General features: G+C 44.1%; 1 protein-coding gene across 1 annotated transcript in view; it reads left to right on the top strand.

Moving 5' to 3' along the window:
* DRC1 (dynein regulatory complex subunit 1) overlaps nt 1-18,498 on the top strand; it is a 44,324-nt gene that overhangs the window by 6,836 nt on the left and 18,990 nt on the right. The window contains exons 2-7 of the mRNA XM_057742534.1: nt 1,818-1,905; nt 6,409-6,521; nt 9,496-9,679; nt 10,834-10,971; nt 12,009-12,095; nt 12,694-12,816. Coding sequence (XP_057598517.1) covers nt 1,818-1,905; nt 6,409-6,521; nt 9,496-9,679; nt 10,834-10,971; nt 12,009-12,095; nt 12,694-12,816 — 733 coding nt within the window. The remainder of the gene's footprint in view (nt 1-1,817; nt 1,906-6,408; nt 6,522-9,495; nt 9,680-10,833; nt 10,972-12,008; nt 12,096-12,693; nt 12,817-18,498) is intronic.

Below are 18,498 nucleotides of genomic sequence, written 5' to 3'. Positions count from 1 at the left end.
TTTCCTTAAGGCAGAGCTGGGAGTCCTCATGGCCGCCGTGTGCCAGAGGAGAGGGTGGACCTCCGCGATGGAAGTGGGGTGGGCGCTGGTTGGGTCATCCCCCCATGCCTGCTCCAAAGACGTCCAGAATCTGGAACCTTACCTTTCCCCCTTCATCTTTGGTCTTATTTTCTGATTAACACATACACCGGTATGCGCTATTTATAAAATTCATGCAATAGAAAAATGTAGAAAACATAAGTCCTCAGGTAAAGTTCTCTCCTTAAAAAATTACTGTCAACTGTTTGTCATAAATCCTTCCAAAATTTTTCCTATGTGTATATAAGCCTATATTAAGAAGAAAATCTATATTTTACTTTACGTATTGTTCTACAGCTGGCTTTCTTACATATTGTGGACATCTTTCTGTGCTGCTAGATATCACATAATTTTTTTTTATAGACTACAAAACAAAACATTTTCTTGTATTGTTGCCTCACAAGTGATTTAAATAGGCAGCTGTTAATATGTCTGTAGAATGTTTCCATGTTCCTACCAGTAGAGTCAGTGCTGCAGTAATCATTCTTGCGCATATTTCTTTGTGAACGTGTGACAGCTTTCTATGGAAAATTCATAAAGTTTGGGTCAGGCAGGAGACCCATGTAAGCTTTGGATAAGTCTCACCAAATTGCCTTTAGGCTGGGTTGTGACCCTTCACATTCCCACCCACGGAGGACGAATCGTGGGCACCCACACCCTCCACTCCACCAGACACTATGTCAGCCTTTTAAATCTTTTCTCATCTGATAGGAGAAGGATGATACCCCACAGGGTTTTCAGTTTCATTTCTCGGGTTATATGTGAAGTTGAACATATCTTCTAATGTCTATTTGCCATTTGTGTTTCTTCTGTAAACTTCTTGTTCACATCCTTTGCCAATTTTCCTATTTGCTATTTTGTCTTTTAAAAAAATTTTAGGGCTTCCCAGGTGGCGCAGTGGTTAAGAATCTGCCTGCCAATGCAGGGGACATGGGTTCGAGCCCTGCTCTGGGAAGATCCCACATGCTGCGGAGCAACTAAGCCCGTGCGCCACAACTGTTGAGCCTGTGCTCTAGAGCCTGTGAACCACAACTATTAAACCTGTGTGCCACAACTACTGAAGCCTGTGCGCCACAATAAGAGAAGCCACTGCAATGAGAAGCCTATGCACCGCAATGAAGAGTAGCCCCCGCTCTCTGCAGCTAAAGCCCATATGTAGCAACAAAGACCCATCACAGCCAATAAATGAATAAATAAATAAATTTATAAAAAAATTTTTTTAATCTAATTTAATTTTTAATTGAAGTATAGTTGATTAACAATGTTGTATTAATAGTATTTTGTCTTTTTTGTACGTACCTGAAGGAGCCCATTCTATTTTAGAGAAAAATTTTGTCAAATATCTTTTATCAGTTAATCCCTTGACTTTCAAGGATAAAATGTTTAATTTTTTTTTTTTTCCACACTGTGCAGCTTGAGGGATCTTAGTTCCTGACCAGGAATTGAACCTGGGCCCACTGCAGTGAAAATGCCAAATCCTAACCACTGGACTGCCAGGGAACTCCCCAAATGTTTAAATTTTAGGAGTAAATCTTTCACTCTTTTTTTTCTTTCTAACTTTGATCTTACTCTGAAGTGCTCTCCTGTATTTAATTCCAGTGTTTTTACGACTGTGTTTTTTTAGTATTCAAATTTTTATCCATATGGAATATATTTTTGTGAAGTACTATGAAATTTTAAAATATAGAATCTAAGTACTAGAAATAACTTCAATTTCTCTACTTTTTTTTCCATTGCAGGGAAGCCCTTGGAGAATATTTAGATGGGAAGAAGGAGAGTGAAGAAGATCAAAGCAAGAGCTACAAACAGAAAGAAGAAAGCAGACTGGTAGGAACTGGGGAGTAAATGGGTCACATCAGGCCCGAAGGACCGGGGCTTCGCTCTTCCTGCGCTGTGCCTCTGATCGCCTGCAGTGCCAAGCCCGCCCCCGCTTCCCTCTCTCCTCTCCCCTCCCCACTTCCCCTCCCCTCTCCTCAGGGTACCTCCCCAGACTTTGAGACCCTCTCACGAATTCCTCCCCTGCGCAGATTGAACTCTTTGACTTCTCGTCTGTACCATTCATTTCATTTCAGATACTTTTCTGCCTTGTATGACTTTTTGAAGGTGTGTGCCTGCCCTGTCCCCAGTGGAACTCTAAGTTCTAGGAGAGCAAGGGCCTCTCTGTGTAGCTATGCAATAGGGCAGAGCTTGTACCCAGTAAACTCTAAAAGGTCTTTGATCGCTCTCCCATGATGATGACAAGGCTCCTGAGATGTGCAATAAAGGACTTGGAGCAAGAAGTGCAGGAGGGATAAACAGGAGTTCAAAGCAGCCAGAAGTGGCACAGTGCCAGCGTGTGATTAATTAATTGCATGGACAGTGATACTGTGGGCGTTGAGATGTGGGAAAGAGCTCACCCAGCCGGCCTGGTCAGGAAGGGTTCCATGGAGAAAATGGGGTTTGAGCTGGGTGGGATTTGAGCTAGAAAAATAGGTGGGATTTTTTTTTTTTCCTTTTAAAAAGAATTTTGTTGAGATATAATGGACATACAATAAACTGCACATATTTAAAGTGTACAATTTGATATTTTTTTCTTATCAGTCATCTATTTTATACATGTTAATATATAAATGGCAATCCCGATCTCCCAATTTATCCCCCCCCCCCCCCCGCCGCTTTCCCCCTTTGGTGCCCATATGTTTGTTCTCTTAGGTGGGATTTCATAAAAATGGAGAAGAGAGAGATCATTTCTGGCAGAAACTGAAGTGTACTTACTGGGAGAAAAAAAATATTCAAATTACTGAAATATTATTATAGAACATAGAGGTATCTAGAAATGATTGAATAACCCGTGCTGTACTGGGTCAATGATAAAATATTTTGTTGTAGTGGGAAGAATATTGAACTGTTATGGGTTCTTGTTCCAGATCTGTTGCTTACTGTGAAGTAGATGTCACATCATCTTGTTGTACTTAGGGTACTCCATCTAAAGTTCGGTGATCTCTGAGCATTTCTGTGTGGGATAAAAAGGATATTGTATATAATCCTGAAAATACTGTTTTAGTTGATACTGATATAATCTTGAAAATATTGTTCATCCCAAGCACTCTAAAATTGAGTGTAAAACCAGAGAGAGAATGTTATTTTCATTAGCTGCTTTTCTAGGTTCCTTTCACTTAGGACATAAATCATGAAGAGTGTTGGCATCGAGGAGAGATGTATAAAGAAAGTGCTACCTTTCTCAATATCAAGGTATTAACTACCAGTTCTGCCCTAAGACCTGGGCAGGAGGGGCCTCTGCCCTGCACCTTATCAATCATTTTTTTAAAGATAATTGTTTTTGTTTCCTGTCTAATCTTGGTTTACTCCAAGTTTGTAAATGTATTGTTCCATGTGTTCTTCTGGAAGCCTCATTGTTCTGTTTACATTTTGGTCTATAATCTATCTGGAATCCATTTTTGTGCATGGTGTAAAAGTAGGGCTCAAGGGATCAACTTGATGATGGGTGATGCCTTAGAGGGCCAGGACAGGGAGGATAGGAGAGAGTCGCGGGAGGGAGGGGATATGGGGATATATGTATAAATACAGCTGATTCACTTTGGTGTACCTCAAAAATTGGTACAAGAGTGTAAAGCAATTATATTCCAATAAAGAGCTTAAAAAAAAAAAAGTAGGGCTCAAGGTTCATTGTTTTCTAAATGGGCCTTTAATTAACCCAGCACCATTTAAAGAGAAGATCATCTTTTCCCTCTGCATTGCAATGCACCTTTGTTGCAAATCAGGTGATCATACATGTGTGTTTGCTTCTAGATTCTCTATTCTGTTCCATTGGTCAATTGTCTGTCTCTATGCCAATTCCACACTATTTTAATTACTAGAGCTGTGTGGCAGGCCTTGACATCTGGTATGGTAAGTCCTCCAACTCTGTGGTCCTTCAAGGTTGTCTTGGCTGTTCTTGTCTTTGCATTCCCATATAAATTTTAGACGTAGCTTCTCAAATTCCACCAAGAAAAGCTGCTGGGATTTTAATTGAGATTGGATTGAATCTCTAGATCAATCTGGGAAAAAACTAATATCTTACTAGTAGAGAGATGTATAATTTGTGAGTATAAAGTATTCCTCCTTTTATTTAAGTATTATTTAATTTCACTCGACAATGTTTTATACTTTTTCTTGAGGTTATAACTGTTCATTGTTGATATGTAAAAGTACAGTTTGTTTTTATCTATTGATCTGATATCCAGCAACCTGGTCAAATTCACCTGTTAATTCTAATAGTTTACCTGTAGGTTCTTCTTGTTTTTTGGTTTTTTTACATATATAATCATATCATCTGAAAATGACAGTTTTATCTTTTCCTGTTCAATTTTGATACCTTAAAATTTTTTTTCTTGCCTTACTGCACTAGATAGGCCTTCTAGCCCATTGCATAAAAGTGGTAGTGAGGAGGGTCCTGGGTCCTGTTCTGGCCCTCCCCTGGACACACCCCCTCAAGTGGACTTGCCTCAAGTCCACTCAGAGCCCAAGTGACCCCTTAGATCACACTGTATCACAGAACTCCAAATTCCCTACCCAAATGGTTCTGAGCCCACGTATAGGCCTGTGTGGGCCTCTTCCCAGGGTCTGTCCTGCTCAGGGCAGACAAGGCCTCAGGGATGACCAAGGGGTTTAGATGGAGCTCCTGTGTGTGGTCTGGGAAAATCACAGGCCAGCATTTGAAGGACAGGGCTAGACGTGTGAGGAGAATGGGGTGGGCTCCAGGCTGGGGGCCAGAGACTGGCTCTCCCTTAGCCCGCAAGTTCTGAAAAGAACTCTGAGATGTAGCCTGAATTCAAACTAGGACTTCTAAATTGTTATGAAGGAGGATAGAACATATTTAATGGTTTATTGCACTGAATTATAATTTTAAAATATTTAGATATATGGTATGTGGACCTTCATTTAAACTCTCACCCTGGGTCTCAAAAATGTTTAGGGGTGTGTCTGTTAATCTGACGGTAACATTTTCAGTCTTACTTTGAGTCAAATACTTAATTCAGAAATTTCTGATGTTCGTATTGTCTGAGTGGAACATAGAAAATTGCTCAAAACCGCAGGAAAGCCGTTACTTCCTTATGCATGTAAAACCATTTGGCACAAGTGATAAAGCTGCAGCTATTTAAAAAAAGTCTGGAGTACCCTGGATAGCTGGGTTAAGGTTCAGTTCTGTATTCATTAAAACTGCATTTCAAGATTTCCTTAGAAGAGTGAGGTGAAATAAGAGTCTCTAATCATTTCCGTGACTCCTTGGAGCCGAGATATTTATAAGTTCCTAGTTCAGAAATGACTTGAGAGTAGGAAAATTTGTAAATTCCAAACCAGACTTGGAAAAACTCAGGTATAACCTAAGGATTCCTGAACCTTTTGTTGAGAGGATTTATCATCTTGAAATCATGATGTCACCAAAAGGTCAGGAGTGAAGGTGCTGAGTGTGAAATTTATGAAGAGGAATTTAAGAGGGGGGTCCCAGTAGCAAAATTCCCAAGCCTTTGAGGGAGGGGGCAGTGCAGTCAGCGGCAATTCTCTCCTGTATCAGAACACCTGTAGCGAAAGGTCCCATGTAACATTAGCTTAAGCAAGATAGAAGGTTATTTCTCTGGTTCATTTAATAGTGCAGAGCAGAAATAGTCCAGGGCCGATGTGGGGGTTCCTCGAGGCTGGGACCCGCACCTCCTTCTGCCCTTCCTTAGGTTGCCTTCGTCTGCTCACCACACGCTTTAGCACCACATGCCAGCCTGAGACAGAGAAAAAAGGGGGCAGCAGAGGGCACACCTTCCCCCTTCAAGGCACAGTTCAGAAGTGGCACATAGACTTCTGTTCATGTGCTATTGATCAGACTGTATGCTAGCTGCAAGGGAGGTTGGGAGATGTTTGTATTTTGGGAGGTCAGATGCCCATCTAAAATTTGGGTGTTCTGTTATTCAAAGACGAGGGGGAAATGGACATTGGAGGACAACAATTATTATGTGTCTCACCTCCCCAACTGAGATTCTTAGAAAGGACCCTGGCAGTGTCAGGTGCTTGGAGGCCTGCTGGGGAAAGTGCTGAGGTGTACCCAGAGCACATGCCCGAGTACCGGTGGGCTGGTCCCTCCTCTAACGAGAATAAACTAAACTTCATCCAGAATGGCAGAGTGCTGTTAAATTGTAAGCTGTAACATCACATCACCAGTGTCCTGATGGAAACAGGTTGCTAAGCAGATGCTACTCTTAAAAGTCTTAAGGTAGCTTTTGATTCCTGCTTGGCTGGATGGGACAGCTACAGACAGTTGTGCAAATGTTTCTAACTTCATAAATTCTTATTTGTTTCCAGAAATTGGCTAAACTGCTGCTCTGTGGCACTGAGTTGGTGACAAATATCCGGGTAGCTGCAGATATCAGGGAGATCCACAGGAGAGTCGAGGAAGAGGAGATAAAGCGTCAGAGGTGAGGAGCCCCTCCCCGGCTCTGCAGCCTGGGGGATGTGCAGTATCTCCTCTGTGGGTCCCCAAATTCTCCCCGTTGTTTGAAAAATGGCTTTGTCAAACCTAGTCTAGTAGAATCCGCTTCTCGCCCCTTATGAATCCTCCCGCCTTCTCTCTTTCTTTCCTTCCCTCCCTCCTTCCCTCCCTCCCTCCCTTTTCCCTTCCTTCCCTCCCCATCCCCCTTTCTTCCCTCCGTCCAGCTCTCCCTCCGTCCCTCGCTGCTTCCCTCCTCCTGCCTCAAGTGTTACCTCCCTAATGTGTGCCAAGCCCCGTGGATACAAGGAGGAATGCACATGGCCTCTGCTCTGGATGTTCACAGTCCAGCTGAGACAGATGTGCAAACGCCCACCCATGATTTCTGTTCACATAAAGGTATGTGTAAGAATCGTGGAAACATGTATGAGGAGGCCTTTAATTCTCTCTGGAGAGATTAGAGAAAACTTTCCAGGCAGTGATATTTAAATTGGGCTGTAAGGGATGGATAGGAGTTGGAGGAGTTAAGGAGTGGGTGTTTTAGGAACAGCTTGTGCAGAGGTGTGAGATTGCATGATGCTTGGGAAAGGCATGAGCGTGAGGGATGTATGCGGGTGGTGGAAGAAAAGAGATGAGGCTGAGAAGGGTTAGGCTGTTCTGGGTTTAAGTTAATCATAACAACCAGACCCATAAATGCTATGTACAAAGAATGGTAAAGACTCCACACCTGGAAGGATAGAGGGTCAGAGGGACGATGGGAGCCAGTGGCCGACCCTCAGCTCCAGGCCTCAGCAGGCAGGCTGTGGGCACACCCGTCTCCCAGGGCTCAGCTTGCCCGACAGGGAGGCAGGCATAAGCTGCTTAGAAGGATTCAGCTTCTAAGCTTGGTTTGCCCACAGAGGACTGATAGCAGCAAAACAGAGGTTCTCATGTAATCTCTTCCTTGTTCTTCAATTAATTTCTTGCTTATAGTCCAATTACAAGAGCAGCCCATGGGGGCTATTTTGTTCATCTCAGCAGGTACATACACAATATAATTTTATTTTTATTTATTTAAAAAAATCTATTTATTTACTTTTGGCCACACCTGGAAGCATATGGAACTTCCCGCGACAAGGGATCGAACCCGTGCCCCCTTCATTGGAAGCATAGTCTTAACCAGTGGACCACCAGGGAAGTCCCACAGTACGATTTTAACACAAATATTTTCAGTTGTTCAAGATAAGTAGTTCTCCCCATTAGCACCTTTACCAGTGTCACCAGGATGTAATTTATCCGCGAAACTTCCCACTGCCTGTCATGGCCTATGCCCAGGACTGAACTGGCTGATCCCCAGCAGAGGCAGCTGCAGAAAGTCCCTGAGGGCCCCATTGAGGAGTTAGGCTTCTCCTGCAGCCACTGAGGAAAAATGGAAGGTTGCGAGTGGCAGAGTTACAAGATAAATGTGGGGACCTCTGTGGTGGCACAGTGGTTAAGACTCTGCATTCCCAATGCAGGGGGCCTGGGTTCAATCCCTGGTCAGGGAACTAAATCCCAAATGCATGTTGGCATGGCACAACTAAGGAGCTCACATGCCTCAACTAAGGAGCTGGTGAGCTACAACTAAGGAGCCCACCTGCTGCAACTAAGACTCAATGCAACAGAAAAGCAAACACAAACAAAAAAACCCAAAACAAACAAGATAAATGTGGGTTTTGGAAAGATAATCTGACAGCTGTTTCTCATTTTTTGAAAAAAAAAAAAAAAGTTAATTGAATTATACGGTGTACTATGTGCCCTAGCTTGGAAGGTGGGAAAGAGAGAGGGGATCACAAGATAATTAAGGTGGGATTCTTGTCCTTAAGGGAGTTTGCACCCTTGTTTGGAGACAGTCTCACAGAAGGACAGTCTGTTAAAGCTGGGAGAGGGTTGCAGGCGTATGTCCTTGGCCCCTGTTCTCAGAAGAGGCCTGTCCCCTGGCGGTGCAGAATCAGCGGGTTCCATCCCTGGTCCAGGGAGATCCCACATGCTGAGGGGCAACTAAGCCCGTGCGCCATAACTACTGAGCCTGCAATCTAGAGCTCGAGAGCCACAACTACTGAGCCCGTGTGCTGCAGCTACTGAAGCCCACACACCTGGAGGCTGTGTTCTGTAACAAGAGAAGCCACCGCACTGAGAAACCTGTGCACCCCCACTAGGCAAAACTAGAGAAAGCCTGCACGCAGCCAAAAAAAGCGGGGGGAGCCTCACATCTCAGCCCTAATGCCTCTTTCTATCCAGCCCCATAATCCATGCTCTCCATCACACGGTTTCTTTGGAATTTCTGGAATCCTGGAATTTCGGGAGACTGTCCCTATTTTCCATCGCTACTGGTGGAGTTTTCCTCTTTGTATGTTCCGCTGGTCATTTATTGATAATTTGGGAGAGGAATAGCCAGGCAGTTTAAGGTCATGTTAATAGTAAAAAATAATGTGTATCATACAGTGAATCCTGTGCTGGGAATCATCTTGTTTAATGCTGACAATAGCCGTAGGAAGGTAGATACTTTCATCCTCTCTATTCTACAGATGAGAAAAACAGGGCCCACGGAAATTAAGCAATTTGCTTAATGTTGAGAACCAGTAGCAAAATCAGGATCTGAACACAGGCTGTGGGCCTTGTGACCCAGTGCTTAACTACTGTGTGTTGCCATCCTAGTCAGGAGTAGGTGGCAAACTGACTCGATCCGTGTGCGTGTGTGTGCGCGTGCGGGGGTGTGTGCGTGTGTGTATGTACAGCCTTCAAGTTGATCCATTTTGTTATGTGTCAGTTTGTCTATTTGGTCTCAGTTACTTATAGTCAAGCATTAAACTAAAAGAAGACTTCTCAGAGCCTGGTTTGGTTTGCAGGCCGTGCTTGGTACCCGCGCCTGTTTTACAGGCCATAGAGAACCAGCCAGCTGTCTTGGAAGGCAGCCTCTGGAGCTGGGCTGTTTGTATTTGCAGACTTGAAAAGCTGGAGAACGAGGTCAAGTCCAGCCAGGACAAATTTGATGAGATCACTGTCAAGTGGGAGGAGGGCAAAAAGAAGAGAATCCCCCAAGAGCTGTGGGAGATACTCAACGCCCAGCAGGTGCGCTGCGCTGGGCTGATAGAAGATAAGAACAAGCTGATCAGCGACTTACAGCAGGCAAGAGCCTGGCCTCCTGTGCCGGCTGCAGGGGATGGAGCTGGGGGGTGTTTGCTTTTCCTGAATGGAGAAAGGCGGAGGCCTTGCTTCGTTACCCAGAATGCAGTACGGCTCAGGCAATACACTTTTTTTTTCTTTGACAATTCACCCTTTTAATGTATAAAGTTCAATTTGTCTATTCACAGATATATGCAACCATCAGTTGCACCACAGTAAATTTTAGAATATTTTTATCACCTCAAAAAGAAACCTTGTACCCTTTACTTATAACTTTCCTGTCTTCTCTTCCCCATCAGACCTAAGGAACCACTAATTTACTTTGACTCTATGAATTTGTATATTCTGTACATTTTTTATAAATGGACTCACATAATATGTGGTCTTTTGTGATTGGCTTCTTTCAGTGTAATGTTTTCAAGGTTCACCCATGTTACAGCAGATATCAGTTATTTCATCCCTTTTTATCACTGATTAATATTCTATTTTATGGCAACACACTTTTAAAAATTATTTTTTATTGAAGTATAGCTGAATTACAATGTTGCGTTAATTACTGCTGTACAGCAGAGCGACTCAGTTATACATATACATACATTCTTTTTCATATTCTTTCCCATTATGGTTTATCACAGGATATTGAATATAGTTCCCTGTGCTGTACAGAAGGACCTTGTTATTTCAGGCAATACACTTTTAACCAGAAGAAAAAGCTTTGTAGTCACTTTAGAATTATTGGTTACCTAAAAGGAAGATGTCCTGTCGTAGCAAATGCTGTTTCAAGTTTTACGTGCTTAGTCAAGGAATGGAGCTTAGTCTGCAGCACTGGTTTTCCCGTATTGGAATGTGGATACTGGTTGCCCAGCTGGAGCACCCTGGGCTTGCTGGGAGCCTGCAGGGAGAGTTGTAGCAAGTAGTCAGCGAGGGCTTTGATCCTGTACCGCTTGTTGAGGCTTCGCCCCAAGCTGAGCCCATGGGCTCCAAACACCTGTGCTTCTCCTGGGCCTTCCCAGCCTCTCCCGAGCACCTTCCCTCTGTGCAGTTGTCATTCCTAGTGTGTGACACTGATGGGAGGGGTGCGGGGGTGGGGTTTGGTTGCTGGCAACCTCTGGCTTCTGTCTCAGTTGGTGGCCAACCTTTGACATGCTCTCCTCTAGGAGTTAAAAGCAAAAGATGACCAGTACGTGAAGGATTTGAAGAAACAGTCAGATGACATCTGCCTGCTCCTGGAGAGGATGGAGGAGCAGGTGAAGAATGTGATGAAAACCTTTCGCCAGGAGCTCCAACACATCGAGGTGACGGCATGTGAGCGAGCAGCCCTCTGCCCCTGGGAGGCCCCTGGGAGGAAGCCCCTGGGAGGAAGCCCCTGGGAGGAAGCCCCTGGGAGGAAGCCCCCGGGAGGAGGCTAGCACTGTCCTAACCACCCAGGGAGGGCCCCAGACAACTCAGTCCTCTCCTTGCTGTCTCTGCTTTGGGTTTCATTCATTTGCTTATTCATACATTCACTCCTTCAACAAATATGCAAGTGTCTACTAAATGGTAGGCACTGTGCCAGGGGCTGGAGATACAACCACGGACAAAGTCCTGGTTGAAGCCTGTATTCTAGCAGGAGACAGCTAGACAATAGACAGATTAATTACTAAGTATGTAATTTGACAGGTGGTGATAAGCGCTTGGAAAGAAAATAAGACAGGGTTAGGTAGGAGGGGTGGAGGAGGGAGACTAGGGGTCCTGAAGCATCAGGCATTGGTGAGCCATTTATCTGACATATTTATGACAGTCAGGGATGGGGGGGAGGATGCCAAAGAGGGTCCAGGAATCAATACTCTGGATCTGAAAACAATGTTAAGGACGGAGATTGAGACAGGCCTTTCTGAAACGGAAGCGAGCCAAGAGGTGGGGCCCCTCTCTTTGAATTATTACAGACTCACGTCTGCATTCCTAGGCCTACCAAGCTCCGTGCTGCCTTTGCTTCATGGGAACCCCGGCCACAGCAATGCTCCGGCCAGAGTCCCAGCTGAACACATGCCAGGGCTGGCCCTGTGACCGCAAGGCCCTGGCCTTCCCCAGCCCCCTGCCTGGCTCACCCCCTCAACACAGGACAGCTGGCACTCTGGTTCGCAGTCCAGTCTGTGTGAGGCACAGACTTCTTAACCCTTTCCATGCAACTCCTTCCATAGTCCTTGGGTTGCATGAAGCTCGTCAGGTCTGCCTCTGGATTTGACTTTGTGTGGGCGGCAGTGTGGCACTGGTGCTGTCTGAGAGTTCTTTGATGCTGTGGGACCTGCCCAATTAAAACAGACACAAGAGCCCTTTTCCTTCTTGGTTGCAGAAAGCATTTGAGGTGGAGCGACAGGAGCTGCTGACCAGCAATAAGAAGAAATGGGAGCGGGCCCTGAAGGCTCACAACGCCAAAGAGGTCAAGGGGCGGCCGATGGGGGCGGGGGCGGGGGCGTCGAGGGTAATGTGTAGAGTCTGGGGTGATGCGCACTGTGGCTGAATTTGCTAGGCTGTTTGTACCTTGGGGAGGGTCGCTGTGGCCGACATCCCCGACTGCACCTCCCGGTTAACCGGCGCAGCCCGCGGATGGCGCCCTCTCGTGGTGGTGGTCAGTACCACGTGTGCAGCCTGCTGTGGTCCTCCCGCTCTCTCCTTTATTTCCTGGGTATCTCCCCCAGCCATGGCTATTTGCGGCCTGAGAAACTGTTTTAAGACACATTTTAAAGGGTGTGGGGTTATTTTATCTCAGAGACATAAGGAAGAAAAAAGTAATATGACCAAGATCCACTGGAGTTTTGTTTTTTTTTGTTGTTTTTTTTTTTTAGAAATACAAATGTCTGACTGCAGGGTCTGCATTCCTCTTAGAGTTCCTGGAGTCAGGACCCCGTTAAGCAATACAAGCCATAGCCTGGGAGTTCAGAGCCTTGGGGCACAGGGGTTCTGAGGGCAGACAGACTCCCTCCAGAGTTGGAACAGGGACGGGACCTGACCTTCCCCTTGTCTCCCTGTGCCTTCAGCTGGAGTACCTTATGAACCGTATCAAGAAAGCTGAGGACTACGAGAAGCAGCTCAACAAGCAGAGGATCTGGGACTGCGAAGAGTACAACATGATCAAGATCAAGCTGGAGCAGGATGTGCAGGTGTGACTTGTTCCTCCGCCAGAGCATCTGGGCAGCTCAGCAGACCGAGAGCACCTGTGAATGTCTCATCCTTAGGAATCACCCATAATATTCTAGAGCTAGTCCATTCAACCAACACTTACTTGTTATCTGCTCTCTTTTAAATGATCGTATCTGAAGGAGCTCATGTGCAAGATACACGTGGAGGAATGCTTTCTTTAATAAGTGGAAAACTGCGAAGATGCTGAAGGGGTCTGGAAACCATGGCATGTGAGGGAGCGTTGAGAGAATTGTGCATTTTCACTGGGTGAAGGGAAATGTCCCTAGAGCCAGGTAGCTGTGTCACAGGGTCAGTGCGACGACAGCCGCCATCTAATGGGTGTCTACCATGTCCCAGGCACTTAACACACAGTCTTTCTGACCCTCACGGTAATGTGAAGGGGAGACGTCACTAACGGTGTTTTATATGCCAGGAAACTGAGGCTCAGAGACAAAGCTACTTATCTGGTAGATGGTAAGCCCTGGATTCCAACCCAGTTCTGTGTGCCTTGGTAACCTGTTTCCTTCCTAATATTCCAAACGTTCCCCTGACTGATGAACATAGCAGCAAGGCAGATTCTGACTCACCAGCAGAAAGAACCTCCTCATAGTTAGAACTGTCCAATACAGAAAAGGGTCATCCCACAGAACAAAGAGTCCTTTATCCCATAAAGTATTCAGAGGCTGAATAACTGTGTCTGTCTTTAGTGTAGAAGGAGGATTCCTGCAGTGGGTAAGAGGTTAGATTTTCTGGTTTCTAAAGTTCTTTCCAAACCTAGGGTTGTATATTTCAACATCAGTTAAAAAAAAAATCATCCCTGATTACATTTAGATGTAATGTAATTGCGCCTTAATATTCAAGCATGTTCTATTCATTTCAGTCTTCATCTAAAAAAGCATGTTAGATTAAAGCTTTTCCACATAGCCTTTGGTAGAATTTTACCTCTTAACTCGTCTTGTAGCTTTATTTAAAGAAGTTAAATTAAAAAACCCTATTAGCGAATTCCCTGGTGGTCCACTGGTTAGGACTTGGTGCTTTCACTGCCGTGGCCCAGGGTTCAGTCCCCGGTTGGGGAACTAAGATCCTGCAAGCTGCAAGGCGAGGCCTAAAAAAACCAAAAAACCAAACCAAACCAAACAACCCCCTCCTCCCCCAAAAATCCCTACTAGGCTGCAAATATTTTTCCAGAATTTTCTTGAGCCTTTCTTATATTTAATGTCATGGAGCTGAGAGTTACAAAGAACAATACAAGTCTGTAAGAAAGCAACACTTCTTCTGTGGGCTGCACACATTACACTTTTAATGAAAACGGCTATTGTTAAGCTTTCTGAGGTTATCTTGAGTCTATGATCATTTATATGATAAAAGCACATACTGTTGGCCTCAAACAGTGAAATAATGGAACCTCATGTTCTTTTTTGTTGTTGTTTTGTTTTGTTTTTCCTTTTGTGGTAAAGGTCTTTAATATAAGATCTACCCTCTTAGTACAGTATTGTGAATCATAAGCTCTGTTGTACATTACATTTCCAGAATTTATTCATCTTGCATAACTGAAACTTTGTACCCTTTGACCAATACCTCCTCATTTTCCCCTCCTTCAGCCCCTGACATCTCCTTGTAGCAAATTCTACTGTCTGCTTCTAGGAGTTTGATTATTTTAGATCCCACATGTAAGTGAGCTCATGCCGTATTTTTCTTTCTGTGTCTGGCTTATTTCACTTAGCATAATGTCTTTTTGTTGTTGTTGTTGTACATGACAGGTTTATTGATAATAGCCAAACTAAAAACAAACTAGATATCCTTCCACTTGTGAATACTGAAAGCAAATGTATACATCTATACCATAGAATCCTACTCAACAATTTAAAAAAAATCAACAACAAACTGTTGAAACATACAACCACAACTCTTGACATTTAGCATAACGTCTTGCATGTCCATATATGTTGTCACAAATGGCAGGATTTCCCTGTTTTTAAAGGCTGAATAAGATGCCATTGTATGTATATACCATTTAAAAAAAATCCATTAGTCCATCGTTGGATATTTAGGTTGTTTCTATATCTTGGCTATTGTGAATAGTGCTGCAGTGAATGTGGGAGTGCAGATACCTCTTCAAGATCCAGATTTCAATTTGGGGGGTATATGCCCAGAAGTGGGATTACTGAATCAAATGATAATTCTATTTTTAATTTTTTGAGGAACCTCCATATTGTTTCCATAGTGGCTGTACCAATTTGCATTTCCACGAACAGCATAGAAGGATTCTCTTTTCTCCATATCCTTGCCAATGCTTGCTGTGCTTTGATTTTTGATAATAGCCATCCTGACAGGTGTGAAGTGATATATATTTTTTTTCTTTTTTTACCACGTCAGTGGCTAATAACTGCCACTGATGGAGCAGCTACCATGTGCCGCCAGCCCATGCCAGGCATCTGATACACATTATCTCATTTAACTACGTTAACCTCAGGACAGAGCTACTATTTTTATCCCCATTTTACAAGAAAGAAAACAGGGGTTCAGAGAGATCACATAATGTGCTCATGGTCACTTATCACAGAAGTGACAGAATCTGAATTTGGGCCCAGGTTTGATGGACTCCAAAGATTGAACTTAAATTTCTTCATTACACAAAAACACAATCTACTCTTACATCCTTTGGAAGCCCTCTCTTCCAGGCTGTTGTTTGATTTATTTTATTTATTTATTTATTTTAAGAACTTTTATTGAGATGCAGTTAACAGACAATAGACAGCATATATTTAGAGTGTACAATTTGGTATCCCAAACTCCCAATTCATCCCCCCCAACCCTCCCCGCTTTCCCCACTTGGTGTCCACATGTTTGTTCTCTACATCTGCGTCCCTATTTCTGCCTTGCATTTCCTCTTTCGTAGTTGTTAGCATTTGCCTTATGTATCGAGGTGCTCCTATATTGGGTGCATATATATTTATAATTGTTATCTCCTCCTCTTGGATGGATCCCTTGATCTTTATGTAATGTCCTTTCTTGTCTCTTGTAACATTTTTTATTTTAAAGTCTATTTTATCTGATGTGACTATTGCTACTCCAGCTTTCTTTTGATTTTCATTTGCATGGAATATCTTTTTCCATCCCCTCACTTTCCATCTGTATGTGTCCCTAGGTCTGAAGTGGGTCTCTTGGAGACGGCATATATATGGGTCTTATTTTTGTATCCATTCAGCCAGTCTGTGTCTTTTGGTTGGTGCATTTAGTCCATTTACATTCAAGGTAATTATTGATATGTATGTTCCTATTACTATTTTCTTAATTGTTTTGTTTTTTGTTTTTGTAGGTCCTTTTCTTCTCTTATGTTTCCCGCTTAGAGAAGTTCCTTTAGCATTTGTTGTAGGGCTGGTTTGGTGGTGCTGAATTCTCTTAGCTGTTGCTTGTCTGTAAAGCTTTTGATTTCTCCATCGAATCTGAATGAGATCCTTGCTGGGTAGAGTATTCTTGGTTGTAGGTTCTTCCCTTTCATCACTTGAAATATATCGTGCCACTCCCTTCTGGCTTGCAGAGTTTCTGCTGAGAAATCAGCTGTTACCCTTATGGGAGTTCCCTTGTATGTTATTTGTCGTTTTTCCCTTGTTGCTTTTAATAACATCTCTGTCTTTAATTTTTGTCAATTTGACTACTATATGTCTTGGTGTGTTTCTCCTTGGGTTTATCCTGCCTGGGACTCTCTGTGTTTCCTGGACTTGGGTAGCTATTTCCTTTCCCATGGTAGGGAAGTTTTCAACTATAATCTCTTCCAATATTTTCTTGGGTCCTTTCTCTCTCTCTTCTCCTTCTGGGACCCCTAGAATGTGAATGTTGGCGCGTTTAACATTGTCCCAGAGGTCTCTTAGGCTGTCTTCAGCTCTTCATTCTTTTTCCTTTATTCTTTTCCGCATCAGTGATTTTCACCATTCTGTCTTCCAGGTCCCTTATTCGCCCTTCTGCCTCAGTTAATCTGCTGTTGGTTCCTTCTGGTGTATTTTTCATTTCAGTGATTGTGTTGCATATCTCTGTTTGTTTGCTCTTTAATTCTTCTAGGTCTTTGGTAAACTTTTCGATCTTTGCATCCACCTTTTTTCAAAGTCCTGGATCATCTTCACCATCATTATTCTGAATTCTTTTTCTGGAAGGGTGCCTAGCTCCTCTTCATTTAGTTGTTTTTCTGGTGTTTTCTCCTGTCCCTTCATCTGGTAGAAAGTCCTCTGCTTTTTCATTTTCTCTGTCTTTCTGTGGCTGTGGTTTTCAGTTCCACAAGACAAAATACTGCTGATGCTGCTTGATACTGCTGTCTGCCCTCTTGTGGAGGAAGCTATCTGGGAGGCTTGTGTGTGCTTCCTGATGGGAGGGACTGATGGTGGGTAGGGGTGGGTGGGCAGAGCTCAGTAAGACTTTAATCCGATTTGGTGGGTAGAGCTCAGTAAAACTTTAATCTGCTTGTCTGCTAATGGGTGGGGCTGTGTTCACACCTTGTTGGTTGTTTGGCCTGAGGCTACTTAGCACTGGAGCTTACAGGCTCTTTGGTGGGGCTACTGGTGGACTCTGGGAGGGTTCACGCCAATGAGCACTTCCCAGAACCCCCGCTGCCAGTGCCCCTGTCTCCTAGGTGAGCCACAGCTGTCCCCCACCTCTGCAGGCAACCCTCCAACACCAGCAGGTAGGTCTGGTTCAGTCTCCTATGGGGTCACTGCTCCTTCCCCCTAGGTCCCGGTGAGCACACTTTTCTGTGTGCCCTCCAAGAGTGGAATCGTTGTTTCCCCCAGTCGTGTGGAGGTCCTGCAATCAAATCCCGCTGGCTTTCAAAGTCTGATTCTCTGGGGATTCCTTCTCCCGTTGCTGGACTCCCAGGTTGGGAAGCCTGACATGGGGTTCAGAACCCTCACTTTAGTGGGTGGACTTCTGCAGTATAACTAACTGTTCTCCAGTTTGTGAGTCACCCACCCAGCATTTATGGGATTTGATTTTAACGCGATTGCGCCCCTCCTACCGTCTCATTGCGGCTTCTCCTTTGTCTCTGGATGTGGGGTGTCTTTTTTGGTGAGTTCCAGTGTCTTTCTGTCGATGATTGTGAAGTGATATCTTCTTACGGTTTTGATTTGCCTTTCCCTGTTGATTAGTGATGTTGAGCATCCTTTCACGTGGCTGTTGGTCATCTGCAGGTCTTCTTTGGAGATATGTGTATTCAGGTTCTTTGCCCATTTTCTAACGGAGTAATTTATTTTTTTGCTATTGAGTCGTAGCAGTGGAATCTCATGTTCTTAATCCAACGTTCAAATGTTTAATGAAGCCAAACATTTCTGGGATGTGGGGGCGTTATAGAGGTTGGGGGTAAGACTAGGGAGGTGAGGGGCAGAGAGGCAGGTAGACTAGGAGACCTGGCTTTCCTGCCTCACCCTGTCTGCATGGACTAACCGTGGATTATGGGCATGTGGGAGGCAGGCAGGTAGACACTGAAAGTGGGAACGGGTATACAGTTCCGCTGTGTAACAGTTCTTGCTGTGTTTGTTAGAATGAGTATACGCTACCACATTCCACCCTTTCATTGGGAAAAGGTAATCAAGTCAGGGATTACCCAGATTGCAATATGTGGAATATTTTAGTAGATTAAACTTTACCATAGCGCCTCTGAGTTGTAGTCACTAGGT

Source organism: Hippopotamus amphibius, chromosome 7, assembly GCF_030028045.1.
Source record: "Hippopotamus amphibius kiboko isolate mHipAmp2 chromosome 7, mHipAmp2.hap2, whole genome shotgun sequence".
NCBI lineage: Eukaryota > Metazoa > Chordata > Mammalia > Artiodactyla > Hippopotamidae > Hippopotamus > Hippopotamus amphibius.
The sequence above is the reverse complement of the archived record's forward strand: the minus strand, read 5'-3'. Positions and strand labels throughout refer to the sequence as shown.